This window comes from Lytechinus variegatus, chromosome 15 (genome assembly GCF_018143015.1).
Source record: "Lytechinus variegatus isolate NC3 chromosome 15, Lvar_3.0, whole genome shotgun sequence".
NCBI classification, from domain to species: domain Eukaryota; kingdom Metazoa; phylum Echinodermata; class Echinoidea; order Temnopleuroida; family Toxopneustidae; genus Lytechinus; species Lytechinus variegatus.
This window is the reverse complement of record NC_054754.1, coordinates 18,180,622-18,204,351: the sequence shown is the minus strand read 5'-3', so window position 1 is coordinate 18,204,351 and position 23,730 is coordinate 18,180,622. Positions and strand designations below refer to the sequence as shown.

Here is a 23,730-nt window from a genome sequence, read left to right as displayed (position 1 = left end):
ATAAATAAAATAAGATAATAAATTCAATTCAATTTTAATTTTCATCGGGAAAATGTGCCCCCCCCCCTTGGGAAAATCCTGGATCCGCCCCAGCTTGTTGGCCACCAAAGGTTGCAGTGATCTGAAGTTGGATTCATCTATAGACCATGCATGTAGACCCATCACATGGTTATGTCCCTAACCTCGATATAAACAAACTTCTATAGTGCCAAGGGCGCCATCTCAGTGTCTTCTTCACTGTGGGCTCGATCCCTCGCCGAGTGCCCGAGTCCCACCAACGATTTTTATTTTAATTTGATTTGATTTATTGATTTCCGTTTCACAACATAATTATGATAAATATAACATAACAAGGTCGAAAATACTGCAAGACATAATAAAATTTATATATAACATAATCTTAGATTTAAGGAACACAAGTCAATGAATAAAATTACCTAATATGACATTTGTATTTAAAAGTAAAACGTAGGGTCTTGCCGAAAAAAAAGCAAAGCTTATACAAACGGCAAGCCCCTAAAAACTTAGTCAAAGTTCTTGTTAAAGGAAGGTGATAATATTGTCGTTGCCTTGTTGGGTAGCAATGTACGGATGCATTTTTATGAAACATATTTGAAAAAATAGTGGGGAGATCGTCCTTGCTTAATTTGAACATGAATTGACTAAGTTCGAAGAGATATATGTCACTTTGAGAATGTTATTTTCAAAAATAAGATATCAGTATGTGATCTAAATTGTGTTTGAAAAATTATTCTTAGAGCTTTTTTCTGGAGAAGTAATATTCTATTTAGTTGTATTTGTATTGCACATCCCCCATGTCCCCATGCAATTATTCCGTAATTAATAGAATATGGTTCAAGCATAAACGAATCATTGGACATTAATGTCATGATAGTGAATTGACTTACAATTTCTACATAATCAAAATAATTTGAATGTATTTTAATTGGGAGTACTCGATTTGCACTGTTGCTATCTTTGTGCAAATTTCTTTTCATTTTTCCGCAAACATTGACAAGCTATTTGCGAACTCTTTGAGCGAAAATTGTCAGCGTTCACCCAACCGTCAAAAGGCAGGTCCACACGGGTTTGTCCTTTGTGGTTTTTCGAATATCTGGTTTTCAGTTTGAAGCATGAGTTTGACAGATTTTTCAAATGTGTACTTCATACACGTACATTGTGAAAATTAAAACGAAGGGACGTGGTTCAATCCGTTTGCGACAATACAATTTTGCTTTTAGCATAGCGTTAAAATGACTTAAAATGACAAAGAATTGTGCCCGTTTTCTTAACGATTATGGTAACTTTGTCACGATGGTAATACAGCCAATCAGAATCTTCGTTTCCATTGTATAGTTATCATATTGAAAATGATACCATAACTCGTAAGTCCTTTGTGAAAAGGACCCCTGTAAGTTTCATGTATGATTTTTGTTGCTCGTTTTGGTTCCTTTCATCATGTTCATGGTACGGTTTTTGTTATATACATCGCGTGCAGACATAGAAATTAATATGACTCGCGGTTCGATAAACATGCGTCGATACGATTGTGAAACGTGTAACGGTGATCTAGCTACCTCCTCATATCTATATTACATGCGTTTCCCTCCGTGCCATATTTCGTGGTCATATAAGAGCTAATCATTGTTTGTAAAAGGGCAGAATTCAGGGATTGGTCACGATCACTTCGACTTGACATCGTCACTATCATAACACTCTTTCTGACGTACGTTATCGTTATTGGTATACCAATCCCTAGACACATTAATGGTGGTACAAGATGGATTTAATAGGCGCTTTGTAGATGATCAAACAATATCATTTTGATATGTGGAGTTGGATCGACATTTATCTATATTGGCTGCTCTCGGCCCGGGGGCTGTTCTGAATCTATCTCTATGTTTATTATCGCTGTCATCTTTACCACTGACCCCATAACGTCATTTAGGACGACGTCGATCGAAGCGGACAATGATCTCCTGAGAATTCAACCCCCACCATCCATTGCATAAATCATATGTTTTGTTGTCTGAACTTAGGTCTTTGAAATTGGGTGACATCGGGACAGGCCGTCCGATTCCCCCTCGTCGTCTTCGTCAACAGTTGCGACGTCTCCGGCGTCGCTGATCAACGACCATGTCTAGACCGTGGATTCGAATGAGGGAAGTCCGGCTTCCAGGCAGAATCCAACGATACTGGGGGTGGGTCGTCACGGTATGCGCCGCGCTCATTTTCATCGTCGTTCATGGTTTCTTCTATTCGTTCGGCCTCCTCATGGTTGAGCTCATGGAGGAGTTCGACAGTGACGTCACGACCACGGGTAAGTGAAAGCATGACGTGTCTTTTGCCACTTTTAGTAATTCAGCACGCATGTTCTAGACAGGGGGCGGATCGCCAGCTGGTTCCATGATATCTGCTCCGGCAACGATAATGCTCCGCTCTAAATTCCACACTACAGTGCGTATCAAAAAAAACGGGACAGATTTGAAAAGTCTATAAAATTTTAGTTTCATATTATTATTTCTATATTTTGGTGTTAATAGGTGCTCTAAGGTCTGGTCTTCCAAACGCTAATAAAAAAAATAGTTTTGTTCATGCTTGAGCGAACACGGGACGTTTTTGTTGGGGGTTCAAAAAGAGGCTTGCGCCAGAATTGCAGAATATGAGTAATATGATGATCGGACTTCTTGCTTATTAGCAGACTTCCTCTTAACCTTTTCATTATCTTTGCCATAATTTTCAAATCATGCGGTCAAAATTCATTTTCAGATCTATTTATTTGCTTGAATTATTCTGTTATTTCTTTTCAATATGCTCTCTGTTAGCTTTGAATATTCCTTCTTCAAGCTGAAATTATTTTTTTTCAACCGAATTATGGGAGAGCATGGATTTTTTTATTCAAATCCTTTCATTATGTGCTACAAAGATTATGGTGCCTTTTGAACAAAGCCACACAGATGGGTGGGCGCTCGGGTTGCTCCCCCCCCCAATTAAAAAAATCATGACCAAATAAAAGTGGACAGGAAATAAAGGACAGATAGAAAGTAAAATATTATATTCTTTTCTGAATATTATGTCAAAATCTATCACAAAATTTGACATTGTAATTAAAAAGTGGGAATATTTGCGTGCTCACTTCGCTTGCTCACAACTTTTTAATACATTTTACCCGATCTGCCATATCTAGCTCCTTCAAAATTGACTCAATACACCATTGTCATTGAAAGACATGAATCCCTTCCTGTGTTTCCTGTCAAGCAATTAAGCTTGGTCAAGGAATTAATGACCCATTAAAAAATAGATTCATGTCTTTTAAAGGTACATAACATTGTTTGTTTCACATAATAAAACGATTTTAATAATCACAAGTTTTCCCAATTAATCATTCAAATCTTCTTGCTTGGGTTGACAAAAAAAAATCTTCTTTTCTCAGTTACTTATGAAGGAAAATTAAAAGGTAAGAGAAGATTAAATGAAAAAACGAAATAATTCAATTAAATAAATAACTTTGTAAATGAAATTTGAGAGCATAATTCGAAAATTGTGGAACAGATAATGAAAAGGTCAAGAGGATTTCTCCTGATTAGCAAGAAGTCTGATCATTGTATTACACATATTCTGCAATTCTGGCGCAAGCCTCTTTTTGAACCCCCAACAAAAATGTCCCGTGTTCGCTCAAGCATGAATAAAATTTATTTTTTTAAATTGCATTTCAAAGATAAGACCTTAGAGCATCTATTAACACCAAAATATAGACATCATTATTTGAAACAAAAATTTTATAGACTTTTCAAATCTGTCCCGTTTTTTTTGATACGCACTGTATAATTGAATGGCTAACTTCAACCCTGGATTTAACACTCTACCCTACCCTAAACCTAACATTAAAAAAAAAACGCTCCTGCAACCCTAACCCACCTTAACCCTCCATCTCAGACGAAATTTAGCCCAGAGCAATTGTTCCAAGAGCAAATTTCTTTTGACCATCCAGATTTATAAACTGGACAGAAATTATGGAGAGTTGAAAAAGGAGATGGATTTTCACTTTATTTGAATTAATTCAGCGATGGCACCAAGATTTTTATATAAAGGGGGGGGGGGGATGAGGATAAATGTTTCACCTGGGGGCGGTACCTTACCTAATTATTCCGCAAATGACTAAATTGAAAACGTGGTAGGGGGGGGGGGGGTCTTGGCAGGTCATGCCCATGTGCCGCCGTTATAAAAAGGATGAATCTGATTTCCGAATATTCTATAAAAAAAAAAATAAGATGACATGATTATTATTTTTTTCATTTTTTTTTTGTTCTGGGTCGATAGCGTTACTGTGCATGTGGTAATATTTCAATTTTCTCCTTTTCATTTTAGAGTCTGCATTTAAAATGTAAACATGAGTTGGTTTTTTTTTAAGTTAGTTTGGTTCAACATCAAGAAGGCACTTTCCTATTTTTTGCTTTAGGGGAGGGGGTAGGATGTAAGATTTTATTTTCACGTTTGACCCTTTCGGGATATGAGAGTCAGTGGTTTATTACCAACAGAATATATGATACATATATATATATGTCACTACATACATGTAAAATTCCATTCAATTCTATTTATGAAAACTTTAGTACAACCCTAGACAGTAAAATCGCTGTTTAAGATTTTATACAACGCTGTTTACTATATGAACCATACAGTATTTGTTTAACCGTTTAAACAATCATGTTTAATTTATTGAAAATTAAACTTTGTTGCTTAAGATTTAAAAACTTGTTTAAACTGTTAAAACAATTACTGTAAGATTCGTATAGTAAAGAGCGTTGTACAATTTTTACTGTGTATTTACGTAATATAAACAACGTACAACAATTGCACAAGCAAATGTACTAGTGCATTATATATATATATATATATCTGCATCCCGACCTGCATAAAAAATACTAGTAAAAAGAATGTATGTAACACACATTATACCGTGTAGTTTTTATTCAGAATTATACTCCATGATTATAAAGTCTATTTACACACCAAAATCATCTGAATCTTATTTACCATTGCGCGAACGAACTGAGTACTATAGGATCACATGAAAAGTCGCGAAGCAACGAAGTATCCTTGTGGACAACAATATAACATAATAATAGCAGAACAAACACAACTCTTGAATTTCAAATGACACCCCACCCCTGTGCCCCCACGACCCCCCCCCCCCTCTCTCTCTCTGCCTGGTTATTGGTAGTGATTTTAACCTGATTGGTAGGAAATAATTAGGCAAGTGACCAGAGGACCGACGGGTCGCGACGGCTTTAGATCATCTCCGAGGGACCTGGTAATGAGGATTAATAAAGGGCAACAGTGCACCAAGTGAAAATCGAACCCACGTCACAGGAATCCACAACCCCTCTTTACCGATTGTGCTCAGTCATATTCCTTTGAGGTGTTGTTATTGATGGGCAATTTCAGAGGAGGGATGTTTTACACACAGGGTTCTGCACCGTACTTTCATATAAAAAACAAGATCAGGTATTATGAGACAGATTCAATTCATTTTTCATTCTTCAAAATAATACAAATAAGTACAAAATTGATTCAATTAAAATAATAGCATAAACAAAATTCAATATTGAAAAAAAAGATATACATATTCGAAAGTGATTCAAATATAAATTAACATACATGTCAAGTTTAAATCAATATAATTTTATAAGTTTAAATCAAGATTCAGATATTATCGGATAAGAAAATCAGATAGGACAAGAAAAGATGCGGTATACTGGAAAATATATTACTAAACATGGTTTACACTACTTAATGTGAGTGTTTTAATAATATTGGATAGCGATGTACAAAAGCTCCTGACAACTTATCAATTCATCTCAAGTTTGAATGTTTAGTTCGTTGGTAAGCTCCTTGGCAGGGGCCACGGAAGTGGGGAATGGGGGATGGGCTGCAGCCCCCTCTTTTTTTCCAAAACCGTGTACAAAAACGTAAAAATGACCATATGATTGTGGTTTTTGGCATGGTCAGCCCCCCCTCCCACTTTGAAAACCGTTCCGCGGCCCCTGCTTGGTACATATATATATATATATATATATATATATATATATATATATATATATACGTGATCTTTTGAGTTATAATAAATCCATTCATATTCTATGTTACATTATTATGTAAACGATCCCCGCGATATGGACGTGTATTTATGCCCAATATTTGCACCTGCATGGGCTCTATAGAAGTAGTGATATTCATGTCGCCAAAGTTTGCTAAGTTTTGTCACTGCTCTGTAGCATTACGGCGTGTATTATTTTGAATAAGTAGAAAACTTTTGAAATGAGATCCGTTGCTATAACGTGTTGCCACAAAAGAAAAATCACCGCGCAGGAGTTGCTCCTTGGCCTGGATTCGTACGCACCATTATTGGAATTCAACAATGCAATATGCAATTTTCACCTTTCATCTATATATATATATATATATATATATATATATATATATATATATATATATATATATATATATATCAACGCTTATACCAGCTGAATATACTTTAGCACTACATTATTGAACTTTGCATCATATACAGTGCGTATCAAAAAAAAGTTTACACTTTGAAAAAATCCTGTAAAATTATACATTTGTAATATCCTGAAGATTTTTCCACATTTTAACTTTGGTACAGATCCATTTAAACAAATGACGATATAACTGTCGAAAAATAGTTCCGCTTGAGTGAGCACCACTTACTTTTGAAAAGTTGGTGAAAAATGATTTGCGCAGAACTTTGAAATAGTTATGCGAATAAAAGTAGACATTAATCATGAAGAACACGTTGAATTTAGCTAGTACAATTGATTTGAAGATACCTTTTACATTTTTAGCTTGTTTCCTTGCCCGAAACACTTCGAAGAGTGCATTGCGCCCCACCCAACTCCCCAAACACAGAGGCCATCGTCACGATATTTGCCATACACTGAGCTGTGATTTACATGAAATGGCTTAGGCTTGATTTTCATTTTGTTAATCATTGTCAAGCTTGGAAAAAGTGTGGAGAAACAATAATTAAATGAAAATGAAATGTGAACCCACTTTAAATGATGAAAACTTAGTGAAAAAAATGCTGGAGATGTCCGATATAAACTTTTGTTCAGATTTAGTTATGTCCTCAGATCCAGTTGGCACAAAAAGGGTAAAGGTTTTGCTTACTAAGTGTTTAAATTTCAATTTTGGTGGCAAAAAATGTTACAAAATGCTTGAATGTATCCATTTATTACAATTGACAAAAAGTGCATTGGGAAATGTATGAGAAATGTTTCGCAGGGTAAGTTTGATTTCGCCATTTCCCCTTGACACAGCGTGAAAACGAGCATTTCTGCGCAAAGAGATTTCTGCGAGCTTTACAAAAATGGAGAGTGCTCACTCAAGTGTAACATTCTGTCAAAACTTTTACTTTCATTGGATAGATGAGACCCAAACCAAAGATTATATGTGAAAAAATTACCCACATGTTGTATATTTTTTAATTCCCAGGGCTTTTTCAAAGTGTAAACTTTTTTTTGATACGCACTGTATATTCTTACGTCAGGGATCCCTTGTAAAGCAGGCTCTGGCTTGAACGGGACTACCCTCCAATTTAAAGGAGAAAATATAAATATCGGAAGTTGCGTTACATGTTTGTTTACTATACTTTAATTTAAAAGTGTTAAAACAATGGGAATTCCACATGTTCATGGAGGAATAAATCTTAGTTTGTTCAACGAGGAGAATATATTTCATAATTCAATGTAATGAAAAACAAAGGAAATAGTGAGTGGGTGAAGTCATCAGTCCCCTCGTTTGCGTACCGAATGTTCATGTTACTGTTTTATGAAATTCGGCGATTTTTCCCCCTCTTAAATGTCATTACTTTCTTATCTTACATCAATTTTCTGTGTTATGCATGCTAGATTTTCCCCCTTTATTCAAATCAGCTTTTTGTTAGGTTGGACTTGTCGAGTTATAATTAATTTGTCAACGGATTCAAGCCAGTGAGACCAGATTGATGGCTCACCAATGCGAGAAAATCTAAATATCTAAATCAAATACTCATAAGCGGTCAAAGTGATTAAAAAATGCATTGTTTTATTTTCATCTTCACTTCCAATAAGTCTTTTTTTTTCTTTATTCTTCATTTTCGTCCAGGTTACCTCGGGACGGTCGCCTACGGGTGCACCTGGATCTTTTGCATCTTCGCTACACCAGTCGTCAATCGCATCGGGTTCCGACCCGCCCTCATCCTGGGCGTGGTCATTTGTTCTCTCTCCACCCTCATCAGTTCCTTCATGCCCGGTGTATTACCCCTCTTTGGCTCTTACAGTATTCTCTTCGGTGTGGGTAACAGCTTCATCTGCTCGGGTGCCTTCCTCTCTGTCCTTGCCTACTTCCCCGTCAAGCACACCACATTGGCGTTCGGGATTTCAACGGCTGGGGTTAACACAGGTAAATTGTGTATCAAGGTCAGTGCAATCTGAAAAAAAATATTGGGTAAAAGTGCCCCATGAGAGTAAAGTGTCCAACCAACATTTAACATTTCTTTTGGGCATTTTTATTTATTCAGTGTGATGAAAAAAATTGCCCATTATATTTAAGTAATTGCTTCTTATTTTTTGACGTATACTGGACAATATCCTTCCCGCATTGGGTTAAACACTGTCCCAAATTGGTTGGACAAATAATTACCCTCGTGCTGGTTAAAATTTTACCCAATACTGTTTACAGTGTGGCGCACCCAGCGGGGTGGGGTGGATAAGGGGATGCTGTGTACAATCATCCCCCAGTTTTCGAGGTAGGAAATAAAGCCGCGGTTTTCGCGTACATGATTCAACTTGTGCTTGTCATAATAGTAGAGCGGATAAGCTCCAAAAATCACAAGAATTGTGCAAAATTTGACTAAAGCATGAAACTTTCACAAGTATTAGTATATGCCGTAAGATTTATTTAAAAGATGGGAGGTAAATTTTGAAATGCCATTTTCGGCCGTTGCCATGGCAACGGAATAATTTCTCAAAAATGACATACATTCCCATGTAAATGGTAAATAAACATGATATAGATGAATAAAATGATAACTTTCAAGCTTCCAATTGAATATATATATAAAATTTAGAAACATTCAAAATCAACAAGATAGTTCCATTTGGTCCGTTGCCATGGCAACGGCTTGTTTTTCCCCAGAAAAATAAAAATTTTGATTAAAAAAACGTTGTAGAATATGATTTATCTTTAATTTTCCCTAATTTTACAGTGTTAAACAAAGATATTTTGGTTGCTAGATGTATAAATCATATCTCAAGCCATTGCCATGGCAACCAAATAACAACTGATTTACAAAAATAACATGGTTGACAAGACAATGGGCAGGTGGAAAAATCAACTGGAATTGACTTTATATGTATGCTTTAGTTTTGACCCCCTCATTTGAACCAAAATACAGAAAGTGTTCTGCAGGAGTTCTTTATAAAGATAAAACTTTATGTTGCATTGGTAATGCTTGAATTAAATAAAAAGAAACAATGTTGCAAAGAACCCGTTGCCATGGCAACAGCTTATTTCCCTCTAGAAAGGTAAAAATATTGATAAAAATGTAGAATACATGTATGATCATCAGTCCATTTTCAATCATTTTTTAGGTACTAATCGGGATATGCTTTTGACTAAATTTATAAATATAATATCTTAAGTCATTGCCATGGCAACCAGATAACATCTAATTAAAAACAACAACAACAGGGATGACAAGGTTATGGAAAGGTGAAAAGTACAATGAAAATTAACTTATATGTACATGCATAAGGTTTGACCTACTCAATTAATTTAGGGGAAATAATACAGTGAGTGTTCTGCATGAACTAATTGGAATGATACAGATTGATGTTGACTTGGTAATACTTGAATTAAATGAAAAGAAACAATGTTGCAAAGAACCCGTTGCCATGGCAACAGCTTATTTCCCTCTAGAAAGGTAAAATATTGATAAAAATGTAGAATACATGTATGATCATCATTCCATTTTCAATAATTTTAAGGTACTAATCGAGATATGTTTGTGACTAAATTTATATATATATATATATAAAACATCTTAAGTCATTGCCATGGCAACCAGATAACATTCAATTTAAAAAACAACAAAACAGGGATGACAAGGTTATGGATAGGTGAATAATACAATGAAAATCACTTTTATGCATAAGGTTTGACCTACTCAATTATTTTAGGGGAAATAATAAAGTGAGTGTTTTGCATGAACTAATTAGAATGTCCAACATTGATGTTGCCTTAGCAATACTTGAATTCCACGATAAATATCAATGTTGCAAATGACCTGTTGCCATAGCAACGGCTCATTTACACAAGAAAAGTACCAGTTTTGATTAGAAATATGACTATAGACTCTGATTTTTCTTTCATTTCTCCTAATTTTGTGATAAGAATTGATGTTTGCTGTTAACATACAAATAATATCTGAAGCCATTGTCATGGCAACCAAATTACATCGAATTTGAAAAAAACATAGTTGACAACACAATGGACAGGTGGAAAATACAATTAGAATTATTCTGTATATGCTTAAGTTTTGAACCCCTCATTTGAACATAAAGTATAGAATGAGTTCTGCAGGAGTTCTTTAGAAAGATAAAAAATTATGTTGCCTTGGTTACGCTTGAATTAAATTCTTTTTAAAATGTTGCAATGGGCTCGTTGCCATGGCAATAGCTTATTTCCCTGTAGAAAGGTAAATATATTGATAAAAATGTAGAATACAGACATGTATGATCATCTTTCCATTTTCAATTATTTTAAGGTACTGATCAAGATATGTTTGTGACTAGATTTATAAATATAACATCTTAAGCCATTGCCATGGCAACCCGATAACATCTATTTTTTTCAAAAACAACATGGATGACAAGGGTATGGAGACTATGGACAGGTGAAAAATTCACTTAATGTGCATGACCCCATTTTGGAGGCCATCTTGGATTTTTAACATATCATTCCATTGATTGTCCTTGTAACTTGTTCTAATGCATTAAAAAATGGTTTTATGATAATGGTTGAGACATCAAGATCATATTCCCCAGACAGATATTGAACAAACTATGTCCTAATTTATTATTTGACTCTTGTAACTATGGTTTAGACACCAGAATCACATTTCACAGGCGGATATAGAATGATCTACGTCAGATTTGATTAAAAACAGTCAATTTTAGACCCCATTTTTGTAAGTCACCTTGCGTTTTTTTACATACCAGACCAATGACTGTCCTTGTAACTTGTCTTAATGCATTACACGACCCTTTAAACTATGGTTTAGACAGCAACATAATATGCCCCAGACAGATATTGAACAACCAATGTTTATTTGTAAGTAACATTAGATATGGTTTTACAAAACTTTTTTTGTAAGCCATCTTGGAAATGTGGACATACTAGACCACTGACTGTCCATGTAGCTTGTCCTTATGTATTGACCCTTGAAATATCAATTCATATTCCCCAGACAGATATTGAGCAAACTATATCCTAATTTATTATTTGACTCTTGAAGCTATGGTTTCAACACCAAAATCATATCTCACAAGTGAATATAAAAGGAGCTATTCCATTTTCAAGTATCAGCAACCGTTTTAGAATAGTTTTTGGAAGCCATATTGGATTTTCAAACACACCTGTCATTGTAACTTGTCCTAATATTGTTAGACTCTTGAAACCAATGATTTAGACACCAATATATCATCCTCTAGGCCAATATGAAATGAGCTATGTACGCTTTAGGTATCAGCAACCATTCTAGATTCAATTTTTCGAAGCCATCTTGGATTTTTTGGACATTCCAAACCACTGGCTGTCCTTGTATTTGGCCAAATGTACTACTTGATCCTTAAAACCAATGAATAGAAACCAAATTAAAGCCATTTTATAAAGTAATGGATAAATTGTGAATTTTTAGCTCGCGGCAGCCAGTGAGGGCATCATCTTGGAACACCCTTGAGTGCTTAAATTATTTTTAACCTTTCAACCAGTAAGGGTATTTTTATCGTATTTGACCAGTCTACTTTTCATGTAAAATAACCAGTGAATAGATTAAACTTCGTGTTGAATAGATTCAAACGTTACTTTAAAAATTATCACAGTATTACAAAATTTTCTTCGTCAAAATCAGCAGTGTAATTTTGAGGGGGCCAGATATGACGTATCGAGCAAAATTTACTTTAAAATGTTCTCACCGAGCCAGCGACAGAGCAAAAAATTTCATTTTGTTTTTCATTTTGGGTACATTATTCGTAAAATAATATTTCATCCATCTCTCTTTCACTTTCTCTTTATTTTTTTAGTAATGATTTTTTTTTGGGGGGGAGAAGGGTTGCTAAATTACTGGGAATTTTCTTGAAACTTTCCATGGGAATAAATTTGACTTTTGTGGGAATTTTTTAATTTTTGGCAATTTTCAGGAATTAAAAAAAAATGATGGGAATTTTTAAAAAGTAACAATTTTCTGATATTTATATGCAGGAAATAGGCATATCCTGGCAGATGATGCTTAATAGTGCTTTGCTATCATATTTCAAGCCAAGTATGCTAAAACAGTCAGACAAGGCATGATTTCAATGATCTCCATGTAAAAGATGATTTACTGTATTTACCTTGATTTGGATATCAAGACCATGTCGACTCCTTACATAGACCTAAGATTTTGAGTTATCAACCCCTATAATCCCCTTATATATTGATATGTTGAACAGCTTTAAAACACATATCACCCCAAGATGCTTTCTTCAAAATGGCCGCCTGCGAATACTTTGAACGAAATTGTCCAGCATCGAGTTTCGGGCATTTATTTGAGCCCACAAAACTCTGATACGAGTTTTGTTGGTCTTATTTCGATGCCATGTATAATGAAACAAGATTGTGCTTATCATTTAGCATTTTTATGTTCAGCACCCCCCTAAAAGGGGAAAAAATAAATAAATAAACATATTTTTATCGATATTTGTACTTTTCTGGAGCCATTTGCAACATTGATATTCATCTTTATGTTCAGCATTACAAAAACATAAGTATTTTTGTCAACCTAATGGAACAATGCATAACACTTAATGTAACACTTGTTCAAAATTACATGTAAAAGAGCAGGTCCAATCTTGTGCATATTAAGTTAATTTTATTGTATTTTCCGTCTGTCCATTATTTTGTCAGCTATAGGTTTTTGGGGTAAATTAAATGTTATGTTATTGCAATATTAATGCCTCAATATGTTTTTATAAACAACAAAAATGTACGCGTATCTTTGGCACCCTAACTTTAGTAAAAATAAATGAAATATAAGATTCTACTAGGTATTTTTTTAATCAAAGATGGTCTTTTTCTGGAGGAAAAATGATCCGTTGCCATGGCAACCGAACACACATTTGCAAACATTGATATCATTAAGTTCAACCGTTACCAAGGCAGCATCAGTTTTATCATGCTATTGTACTCATGCAGAACACTCACTGTAATTTTTGTTCAAAACTTAATGACTGTTCAAACATTATGTAGATTAAGTAAAATTTTATTTTACATTCCACCTGACCATTATCATTTCGGCTCGGTGTAAAAATGGCAGAGGTAATAATGGCAGAGGTAAAAATGGCAGAGGTAATAATGGCAGAGGTAAAAATGGCAGAGGTAAAATTGGCAGAGGTAATAATGGCAGAGGTAAAAATGGCAGAGGTAATAATGGCAGAGGTCATAATGGCAGAGGTAAAAATGGCAGAGGTAATAATGGCAGAGGTAAAATTGGCAGAGGTAATAATGGCAGAGGTAAAATGACAGAGGTAATAATGGCAGAGGTAAAAATGGCAGAGGTAAAATGGCAGAGGTCATAATTGGAGAGGTAAAAATGACAGCTCTAGGTAAAATATGGCCAGCCGTAAACCCCCATGCAATGAATCAAAAAGCCCCCGCATGTACATAGATTCAATTAGAAGTGCATGTAACGGTTAGGCATTTCATCATATCATTATGTCTTTATCGGCCTAACAATGCTACGAATTCGTTGGAGGTGTACCGTGAAGGCTTTTTAAAAAGAAATCAAACGAGAAATATTTTTTCATTCAATTCATCAGGAGCAAAATGAAACTGCACTATTCTTTTTCATCATTTGAAGACATTTCTTTTTGTCTGTTTTTTTTTCATAAAGTTTTGCCAGGTTTACCGATACAAAGAGGAGGAAGAGTAGACATAAGAGAGGTGGAGAGACGGAGAGGGTTAGGGGGTGGGGAAAAACATAGAGAACATAGCGGGGAAAGCTTAGACGTTGAAATTGTCACGAATGATTGTGGTTAAATATTATGTCCTTATTTGTATTGTCGTCTGTACTATTCTTTTTAGATATTTGAATGACAATAAGCATGCGTTCCCAGACTTGGCACTGAATATGTAACTGATTATGGAAATTTGGGGTCGATCGAGGGGGACCGTCTGGTTCAGATTCTTTGCATAAAAGAAGACCCTGAACCTTCTTTACCACTGCATCCAATATGATATAGACGGCTTGATGGTTATTACCCTTGGAAGCGGAAGTGCTGTTGGGTATTTTGTACACCATAAGCAGCACCCTCTTGGTAATTAGCTTGGTATGCTAAAAAACATTGTTTATTATCTGATTGTTATTATTTTTGTTGTAATTCTTTTTTCTGACCCAAAAGAATTTTTTGAGTCATTTTCCCCCTAACCAAATCCCCTTTGTTTTAGAGTGAAAACTTTTTTCTTCTCGGCTTTTTAACAAACCAGCACCCCATATCTCTTTCATTTTTGCTTATGCCATCTTTATCTTTGCCATTTTCAACTCCGCCATTTTTTACACTGTTAGAAAATTTATACTTAAAAAAAAAATTGCTGCAACAGAGTCTGGAGAACACCTGTAATCTCACTGCACTGTGTAATCCTACATGCATGCATTTGTATAAACTTACAGAAAATTGGTATTCTGTGCATGTACCCTTACAAATTTATTGTAATAAAACTGTTTTCCCCTTTTTTAAAAAACATACCTGTTCTGTAAAATTGTAGCAAAATTATGGAAAATCCTCCTGTTATTATAATCTTCAAAATTATTTTTTTTCTGTAAAACCTGTTTTTTTTTTATTTTTCTTCTGTAGAATCTACTGTTTTTTCCAATAGTGTACCTCGGCCACTTTTACCTCTGCTATTATCACATCTTCCATTTTTTTTTTAATCTTGTCATTTATGTCTTTGCTATTTTTATCTCTGCTGTACTTACCTCTGCCATTTTTACCTCTGCCATTTTTACCTCTGCCATTTTTACCTCTGCCATTATTACCTCTGCCATTATTACCTCTGCCATTTTTACCTTTGCCATTATTACCTCTGCCATTTTCACCTCTGCCATTTTTACCTTTGCCATTATTACCTCTGCCATTTTTACCTCTGCCATTTTTACCTCTGCCATTATTACCTCTGCCATTATTACCTCTGCCATTTTTACCTCTGCCATTTTTAGTTCTGCCATTTTTACCTCTGCCATTTTTACCTCTGCCATTTTCACCTCTGCCATTTTTACCTTTGCCATTATTACCTCTGCCATTTTCACCTCTGCCATTTTTACCTTTGCCATTATTACCTCTGCCATTTTTACCTCTGCCATTATTACCTCTGCCATTATTACCTCTGCCATTTTTACCTCTGCCATTTTTACTTCTGCCATTTTTACCTCTGCCATTTTTACCTCTGCCATTTTCACCTCTGCCATTTTTACCTTTGCCATTATTACCTCTGCCATTTTCACCTCTGCCATTTTTACCTTTGCCATTATTACCTCTGCCATTTTTACCTGGCACCATCATTTCAACAGTGTAATTTTTTTGTATTTATAAATTACATCTTAATCTCAATGGCTGAAGATGTTATCTACATATTAACAAGAAGCATATATGCTTAGCACCCTAAAATTAGGTGAAATGAAAGAAAAATCAAATTTTACCATGTTTTTGTTTATCAAAGTTGCTTATACTTTTCTGGGAGGAGGGGAACATTTGAATTACTAATATTTATCATTAAATTCAAGTATTACCAAGGCAACATCAATTTATTATTCTAATGAACTCATGCAGAATACTTAGTAATTTTTTTTTCCAAAATTAAATGACTGGCCAAACCTTTCACACATTGAGTTATATTGTATTTTCCACCTGTCCATGATATTGTCATCCAAATTAATATTTTTGTAAATTAGATATTATTTGGTTGTCATGTCAATAGCTTTAGATGCTATTTAAACATTTTGCACCAAACATATCGATGTTTAACACACTAAGAAAATGTAAAAAAGATTAAATACTTAGGTGCCATGCTCGATCCGGGCTTGACTTGGTGTGAACATATTACTAATATCGTTTGTAAAATATCTCGAGCAATAGGTTGTATAAGGCGGATTAAGCATTTACTGTCCTTTGATATCATGAAAAAGCTGTACTTTTCTATGATTTTACCTTACATTGATTACTGTATTACATCTTGGGGAAGCAGTGCAAAAATACATTTAGATAAGATACAAAAACTTCAAAATAAATATGCCAGGATGCTTTTGAAAAAAGATTATAATACATCACAAATATCTCTGTTGCAGTCACTGAAGTGGCAATCAGTAGATCAGCGTATAAAATATCAGTATTGTGTTTTTGTATATAAAATAATGAACAATTTAGTTCCAAATTATTTAAAACCTTTAGTATGTAAACGGCCCATGAAATACAGGACACGGTTTTCTTTGCGATGCCCCCTTCAGCTTCCCAAAGCTAGAACTGAATATAAAAGAAAATCTTTCGCATATTTCGGACCCAAATTATTTAATGCACTTCCTTCAAATTTACAAGCCTGTACGTGTACCTCCTTGTTAGTTTTTAAAAAATTATGCAAAGCCTTTCATACGAATTGATGAAGAGCGAAATAATATTCCATTGATTTACAATGCTATGTACTTGTATGTTTAGATTGTCACTTCCCACTCTAAATTTTTTTGATGTTAATTGTTTCTGATGTTAAATAGTTTGTATTTTGTATTTTTGACGTTGAATGTTTTTTGATGATATATTTTATAGTTATCTTGACATGTATTTTAAACTGCAGGGCGCCTTTGTAAAGCAGTTTTAAGAACTGAACAGGCCTACCCTGCAGTATAAAATAAATAAAACAAAATAAATAAATAAATAAATAAATAAATAAATATATAAGATTAGGGGAAATGCAAGAAAAATAAGATTATATAGTCCTTTTTTAATAAAAATTGGTACTAAATGATCCGTTGCTATGGCAACAGGCCATTTGCAACATTGATTTTTATCCTTGAATTCAAGTATTACCAAGGCAACATCAATCTGAATCATTCCAATTAGTTCATGCAGAACACTCACTGTATCATTTCCCCTAAATTAATTGATGAGGTCAAACCTTACGCATGTATATATAAGTTAATGTTTATTGTACTTTTCACCTATCCATAACCTAGTAATCCCTGTTGTTTCTTTTTTTAAATTAGATGTTATCTGGTTGCCATGGCAATGACTTAAGATGTTATATTTATAAATTTAGTCACAAACATATCTCGATTAGTACTTAAAAAATTATTGAAAATGGAATGATGATCATACATGTATTCTACATTTTTATCATTTTTTCCTTTCTAGAGGGAAATAAGCTGTTGCCATGGCAACGGGTTCTTTGCAACATTGTTTCTTTTTATTTGATTCAAGTATTACCAAGGCAACATCGATCTGTATCATTCCAATTAGTTCATGCAGAACACTCACTGTATTATTTCCCCTAAATTAATTGAGTAGGTCAAACCTTATGCATGTACATATAAGTTAATTTTTATTGTACTTTTCACCTTTCCATAACCTTGTCATCACTGTTGTTGTTGTTTTTAATTAGATGTTATCTGGTTGCCATGGCAATGACTTAAGATGTTATATTTATAAATTTAGTCACAAGCATATCCCGATTAGTACCTAAAAAATGATTGAAAATGGAATGATGATCATACATGTATTCTACATTTTTATCAATATTTTTACCTTTCTAGAGGAAAATAAGCTGTTGCCATGGCAACGGGTTCTTTGCAACATTGTTTCTTTTTATTTAATTCACGTATTACCAAGGCAACATCAATCTGTATCATTCCAATTAGTTCATGCAGAACACTCACTGTATTATTTCCCCTAAATTAATTGAGTAGGTCAAACCTTATGCATGTACATACAAGTTAATTTTCATTGTACTTTTCACCTTTCCATAACCTTGTCATCCCTGTTGTTGTTGTTTTTAATTAGATGTTATCTGGTTGCCATGGCAATGACTTAAGATGTTATATTTATAAATTTAGTCACAAGCATATCCCGATTAGTACCTCAAAAATGATTGAAAATGGACTGATGATCATACATGTATTCTACATTTTTATCAATATTTTTACTTTTCTAGAGGGAAATAAGCTGTTGCCATGGCAACGGGATCTTTGCAACATTGTTTCTTGAATGTTTCTAAATTTTATATATATTTAATTAGAAGCTTGAAAATTATCATTTTATTCATCTATATCATGTTTATTTACCATTTACATGGGAATGTATGTCATTTTTGAGCAATTATTCCGTTGCCATGGCAACGGCCGAAAATTGCATTTTAAAATTTACCTCCCATCTTTAAAATAAATCTTACGGCATATACTAATACTTGTGAAAGTTTCATGCTTTAGTCAAATATTGCACAATTGTTCGGCTAATCCGCTCTACTATAAGTGCTCACTTCCATGAATAGTGCCAGTAGTATAGCTCAACAAAGCTATCATGACCATATGCGCGGCTGAAAACAGATGAGGCTTTAACGAAGCATCCTTTGCTGTATCCTCTTGCTTGAAAGACTCGAGTAAGATGTTAAGCGTCAGTTTCATATTCCTATAACTAGTGAATGCCTTTTGATATCATAGTTATCAAGCTTGTATCATTCACTGTTCTTGTTATTGATATTTCTTTCTATCCATTTTATCCTACGTATATAGGTATGCTTGTATTCAATCCGATCATGTACGCCATGATCTCGCGATGGGGGTGGAGGAACGCCTTGCGTATCTCGTGCGCCACCTTCCTCAGTATCGCCCTCCCCTGCACCATGGTCTTCGTACAACCACCACCGTCACACGACGTGGCCGACGATGACGACGAAAAACGATCGCGGCTTTTCAACGAGACTGAAATCTCAGCTAAAGAGAAGATGCTTCAGGACGAACCTTTGAGTCAACCGCGCATGGAGGAGAACGGTTGCATCGGGGAGGATTCGAATGCTCTTGTTGGTATGGCAACGGACGACAAAGCCTCTGGTTGTTCCGATGTGAAGTACAGTGCAGGAGAAAGTGGCGGGGATGAAAAATTAGTGGCGATTAGTTCAGAAGATGGAATTAAAGAAGTGACGGAAGACAACAAGAAACTGTCCAAGTGTGGTGGTTGGTTACAACTGTTGGGTTACCCGGACGTCTGGCTACTAGGGATAGGTGTGCTCTGTGGGAACGTATGCGTGTCTTTTCTTTACTTTAGTACGGTGAGTCCAAGTTTTGTGTTTTCTTTTGTTGTGTCGTCTTCTTCCTTGGGTACGCAAGCATTTTCGAGAGTCGAAAATTGCATTCACCATTCACATTTTATGCCTTGGCTAGAATGTTCGCCAAACTTGATAACAATGACGATACTGATGCTGATGAGGAATAGGATGATGATGGTGATAATGACGATGGTCGTGACTGGTGATGAGGATGATGTGGTACCAGTGATGTATATAATGTTGGTGGTGATAATATTGATAATGATGATGATGGTGATGATGATGATTTTTATGATGATTATCATGGTGATGACGACGACGATGATGATGATGACGATGATGATCATTGTCATGTTGATGATCATGCTGATGATGATGGTGATGATAATTATGATAGTGATGATGATTATGATAATGATGATTATGATGGTGATGATGATCATGATGGTGATGATGACGATGATGATTATGATAGTGATGATGATTATGATAGTGATGATGATTATGATAATGATGATTATGATGGTGATGATTATAATGGTGGTCATCGCGATGATGATGATTATGCTGCTGCTACTGCTGTTGATGATGATGATTATGATGGTGATGATGACGATGATGAGTATGATGGTGATGATTACGTTGCTGCTGCTAATGATGATGATGACGATGATTAATGCTGCTGTTGCTGCTGCTGATGATGGTGATGATGAAGTAGATGATGTAGTAAAGGAGGTCAAACTGGTTGTAAAGAAAAGATGATGGTGGAGGTGACGATGATATAATCAAAGTATTTATTTTCTTGAATAATGATTTTCATTTCATTTAATTTCCACGAAATGCAAATAGATTAAATACAGTCAAGTATTAAAAACAAGACAATACAATAATACACAATACTGTATCATCGTTATAATTGAAATAAAAAAAACTGGTTTTGCTTGATACTCTTTCATTGTTTCACTTTGATCATTTGTACTGCTTTTCTTTGAAATAAAGAAATAATTACGATCAACTAGGGGAAATGGATACACACTATCAATAACAAAAGAGAAAAAGCGCATTGATCATAAAACTTCTTATGATTTTCATTCGGCGAAAATGGAGAGACTCGATTCTTTAAGTTGTACCGTACTTATAGGGACCAACTTTGTGGAGGTTGGCAAAAAACCGAACACAAATGTTTCAAGAGGAAATTCTGAAAATCTCATTTCATAAGCATCATTACGTGTTTTGCAATACGTAAAAAATTGTGATTGTTTCCCTCCACAGCATACAGTTTATTTTCACTTAAAGGGGCACTCCGGGCTGAAAACAATTATATATAAATAAATAGAGTATAACCAACAAAGCAAAATGCTGGAAATTTCATCAAAATCCGATAACACAATAAGTTATTGAATTCTAAAAGTTAGCAACTTTTTATTGTGAAAACAGTTCATGCACATCGTCATGAATATTCATCAGGTGGGCTGATGATGTCACATCCCCACTTTCCCTTTTCTTATTCTATTACTTTAAGTTATAATGATTTCATATTTTCCCACATGTATGTGTATGATACGTCTTCGTCATGATAAAAAGAAGTTACAGCAATGGATATTTAATGAATCAAGCCAGTTGTCAATCCATTTTTTTCCTTATAGTTCTTGGAGAAAAAAATGAATAAACATAATTTCATGTAATAAAATACAAAAGAACAAGTGGGGATATGACATCATCAGTTTGCTCATTGAATATTCGTAAAGACATGCATAGAACTGTTTCACCGAAATAATGCAAATCTTTAAGATATCATAACTTTTTTTTATTCCTTGTCCGATTTTGACGAATTTTTCATTGTTTTTGTTGCTGTTAAAATCATATTATTTTCAGCCTAAAATACCCCTTTAACTTGAAAGTATAGAATTATGGACGTTCGTTGCAGCAGCAGCAATTAAGTGAGCAATTAGCTTAGTGTCTGACCTTAAGGTTTACAATTATGATTAGGCATGAAGTTGAAGAAATGATCTTTAAAAAATTTATTCAGTAAATGGCATTTATGCGAAGAGGAAAGAGGAAACATAAAATGAAATGAAGATCGAACCACTTTGTTTTTATGGACATTTTGAAAAGATTTTAACAAGATAATGATCGTACTGTATTGTTATCCATTATCTGATCTTTATTATCATGACAATGTGATTTACAGGTCAATTTCATCGTGTTGGCGGGATTCTCCAAGTGGAAGGCGAGCCTGATGATGGCCACCATGGGTCTGACCGAGATCTTCGGCAAGATCCTCATCGGCATCGTCGTCGATCGACTACCGATTCCGAAATTATTCTACATGATGGCTGCCAATTGCGTAGGTGCCGGCGTGCTGTATGCCAGTTTCTTTGCGAAGACGGAAGCTGTCATGTTCGCCATAGTTGCCGGTAAGTTAGTATTTAAAGCAAACATGTGAACCAAATGCCTTGTAACACACAAAGAGCTTAACTTCCCAAGACTCCTTACTAATCATGCAACATTATTATGACCAGTGTAGTGATAATAATTATGATAATAATAATGATAATAATAGTAACAATAATGATGATGATAAGAACAACAATTATAGTAATTATTATAATAAAATAATAATAATCCCAGCCATGACGTAATTTCCTTTGGCAAGAAATTTATTCACATTGTGCTGCACTCAACCCAGGTGAGGTGAATGGGTAAGCTTGCCTTACATAGCATGGTGAAGAAATTGAATAGAGAATAGCACACCAATGAACACTATGAAGGTATTTGTTGCAATTCTGCTTTGAATGCAACAGTGCGTTGTTATAACAATGTACTAGGCCAACTGGGAAATTACCAGTCGATAGCGGACGCGCATTGTTGTTTTTTGTGGATCTAATGGAAAACACAATTCAAAAGAATATGTGAATAATCAAGACATCAAATTCGATGCTTACCTTGATATCAAACCACCATATCTAGGACAATTACCTCCTTCTAATCATGCGCAGAATGGAACTCCGAACTGGCTTGGGAGAGTAGAAAAAAACAAACACCTTGTTCCCGCACTGTTTCCATTCATCTCTCATCCCCGCCATCTTTGTAACTGTTTTTTTTTTTTTTTTACAGTTGAAGGTTGTTTTATCATGGCGCCACTCGATTCCCTCTCTCACTCAGTCGCTTACCAGCTCTACGAAGCTTCTTTCAGCTCTTTCCTGTGGTCTTATGCCATGTGCGCATGTGGTATTGGAGGGATTTTGGCAGCCATGTTTGGTAAGGGCGCCGCGGCATTTCGAAAATCAGTTTCAAAACAAATCAAGTAAAAGACAGTTATGTATTGTTTCATATGACAGGTGAGAAAACCTTATCAGTATGCCGGTGGAACAACATTTGTCATAAACTTCGGTTATATAATAATGATAAACATCCGGTACATAGGCCTAATACCATGGGAACAAACTGAATTAATAAGGCATTTTCGACATCCCATCGAATTATATTCACCAACTCAGAAAAAGAAAATACATTATTCACGAACATTCACCAATAGAATAATATGCCTGATATAATTGTTGAGAAATACGTATTCTTTGATATTGACTGAGGGATGGCAGTACTGCTCTTTTAATGTTAGTTTATATGTCAAGGAGAAGAGATCTATTTCCCTAAACCTAGAAATGCTTGAGATCTACTCATAATGTAATATACTATAATCGACGAACTCACCCCCCCCCCTTTCCTTTCTTTCATCCGATCACCCTTTTCTCTCCTTTTCATACGCAGGTGAAAGTGTGGACAAAACGGGTTCATACGACACTGCCATCTACATCATTATCGGTGTCTTTTTCACAGCTTCACTGTTCCTCGTTTTGGTTCCCGTTTATCAGAGGACTTTCAGCAAGGACCGGCTCATCGTCTTCAAAAACGCCAGGCAACATCAGCGGAAGAAACCTGACGAAATTAAATACCAAGCTCAGGACACGCTATGATGATATCATACATCAGCCAATACCGACAGATTACAAGATCGCCGTTTCGGACCGTCACGCAGAACGCTTTCGAGAACATAGAGAACATAGAGAATATATTGCCAAACGCCCTTCATTCTTGACAAAA

General features: G+C 35.0%; 1 protein-coding gene across 1 annotated transcript; it reads left to right on the top strand.

Annotated features, from left to right (window-relative positions):
- The first annotated feature begins 1,579 nt into the window (after positions 1-1,579).
- Positions 1,580-23,715, top strand: LOC121429248 (monocarboxylate transporter 14-like). Its single transcript, XM_041626218.1, has 6 exons — positions 1,580-2,320; positions 8,170-8,466; positions 19,094-19,629; positions 21,818-22,043; positions 22,744-22,887; positions 23,398-23,715. The coding sequence occupies exons 1-6, from the start codon at positions 2,137-2,139 to the stop codon at positions 23,601-23,603; spliced, it is 1,593 nt and encodes a 530-aa protein (XP_041482152.1). The 5' UTR covers positions 1,580-2,136; the 3' UTR covers positions 23,604-23,715.
- The last annotated feature ends 15 nt before the right edge of the window (positions 23,716-23,730 follow it).

Coding starts and splice junctions, on each gene's coding strand:
- LOC121429248 (XM_041626218.1), top strand. CDS start 2,137: ATGTCTAGACCGTGGATTCGAATGAGGGAAGTCCGGCTTCCAGGCAGA. Junction 8,467..19,093: donor AACGGCTGGGGTTAACACAG/GTAAATTGTGTA, acceptor CTACGTATATAG/GTATGCTTGTATTCAATCCG. Junction 19,630..21,817: donor CTTTTCTTTACTTTAGTACG/GTGAGTCCAAGT, acceptor TGTGATTTACAG/GTCAATTTCATCGTGTTGGC.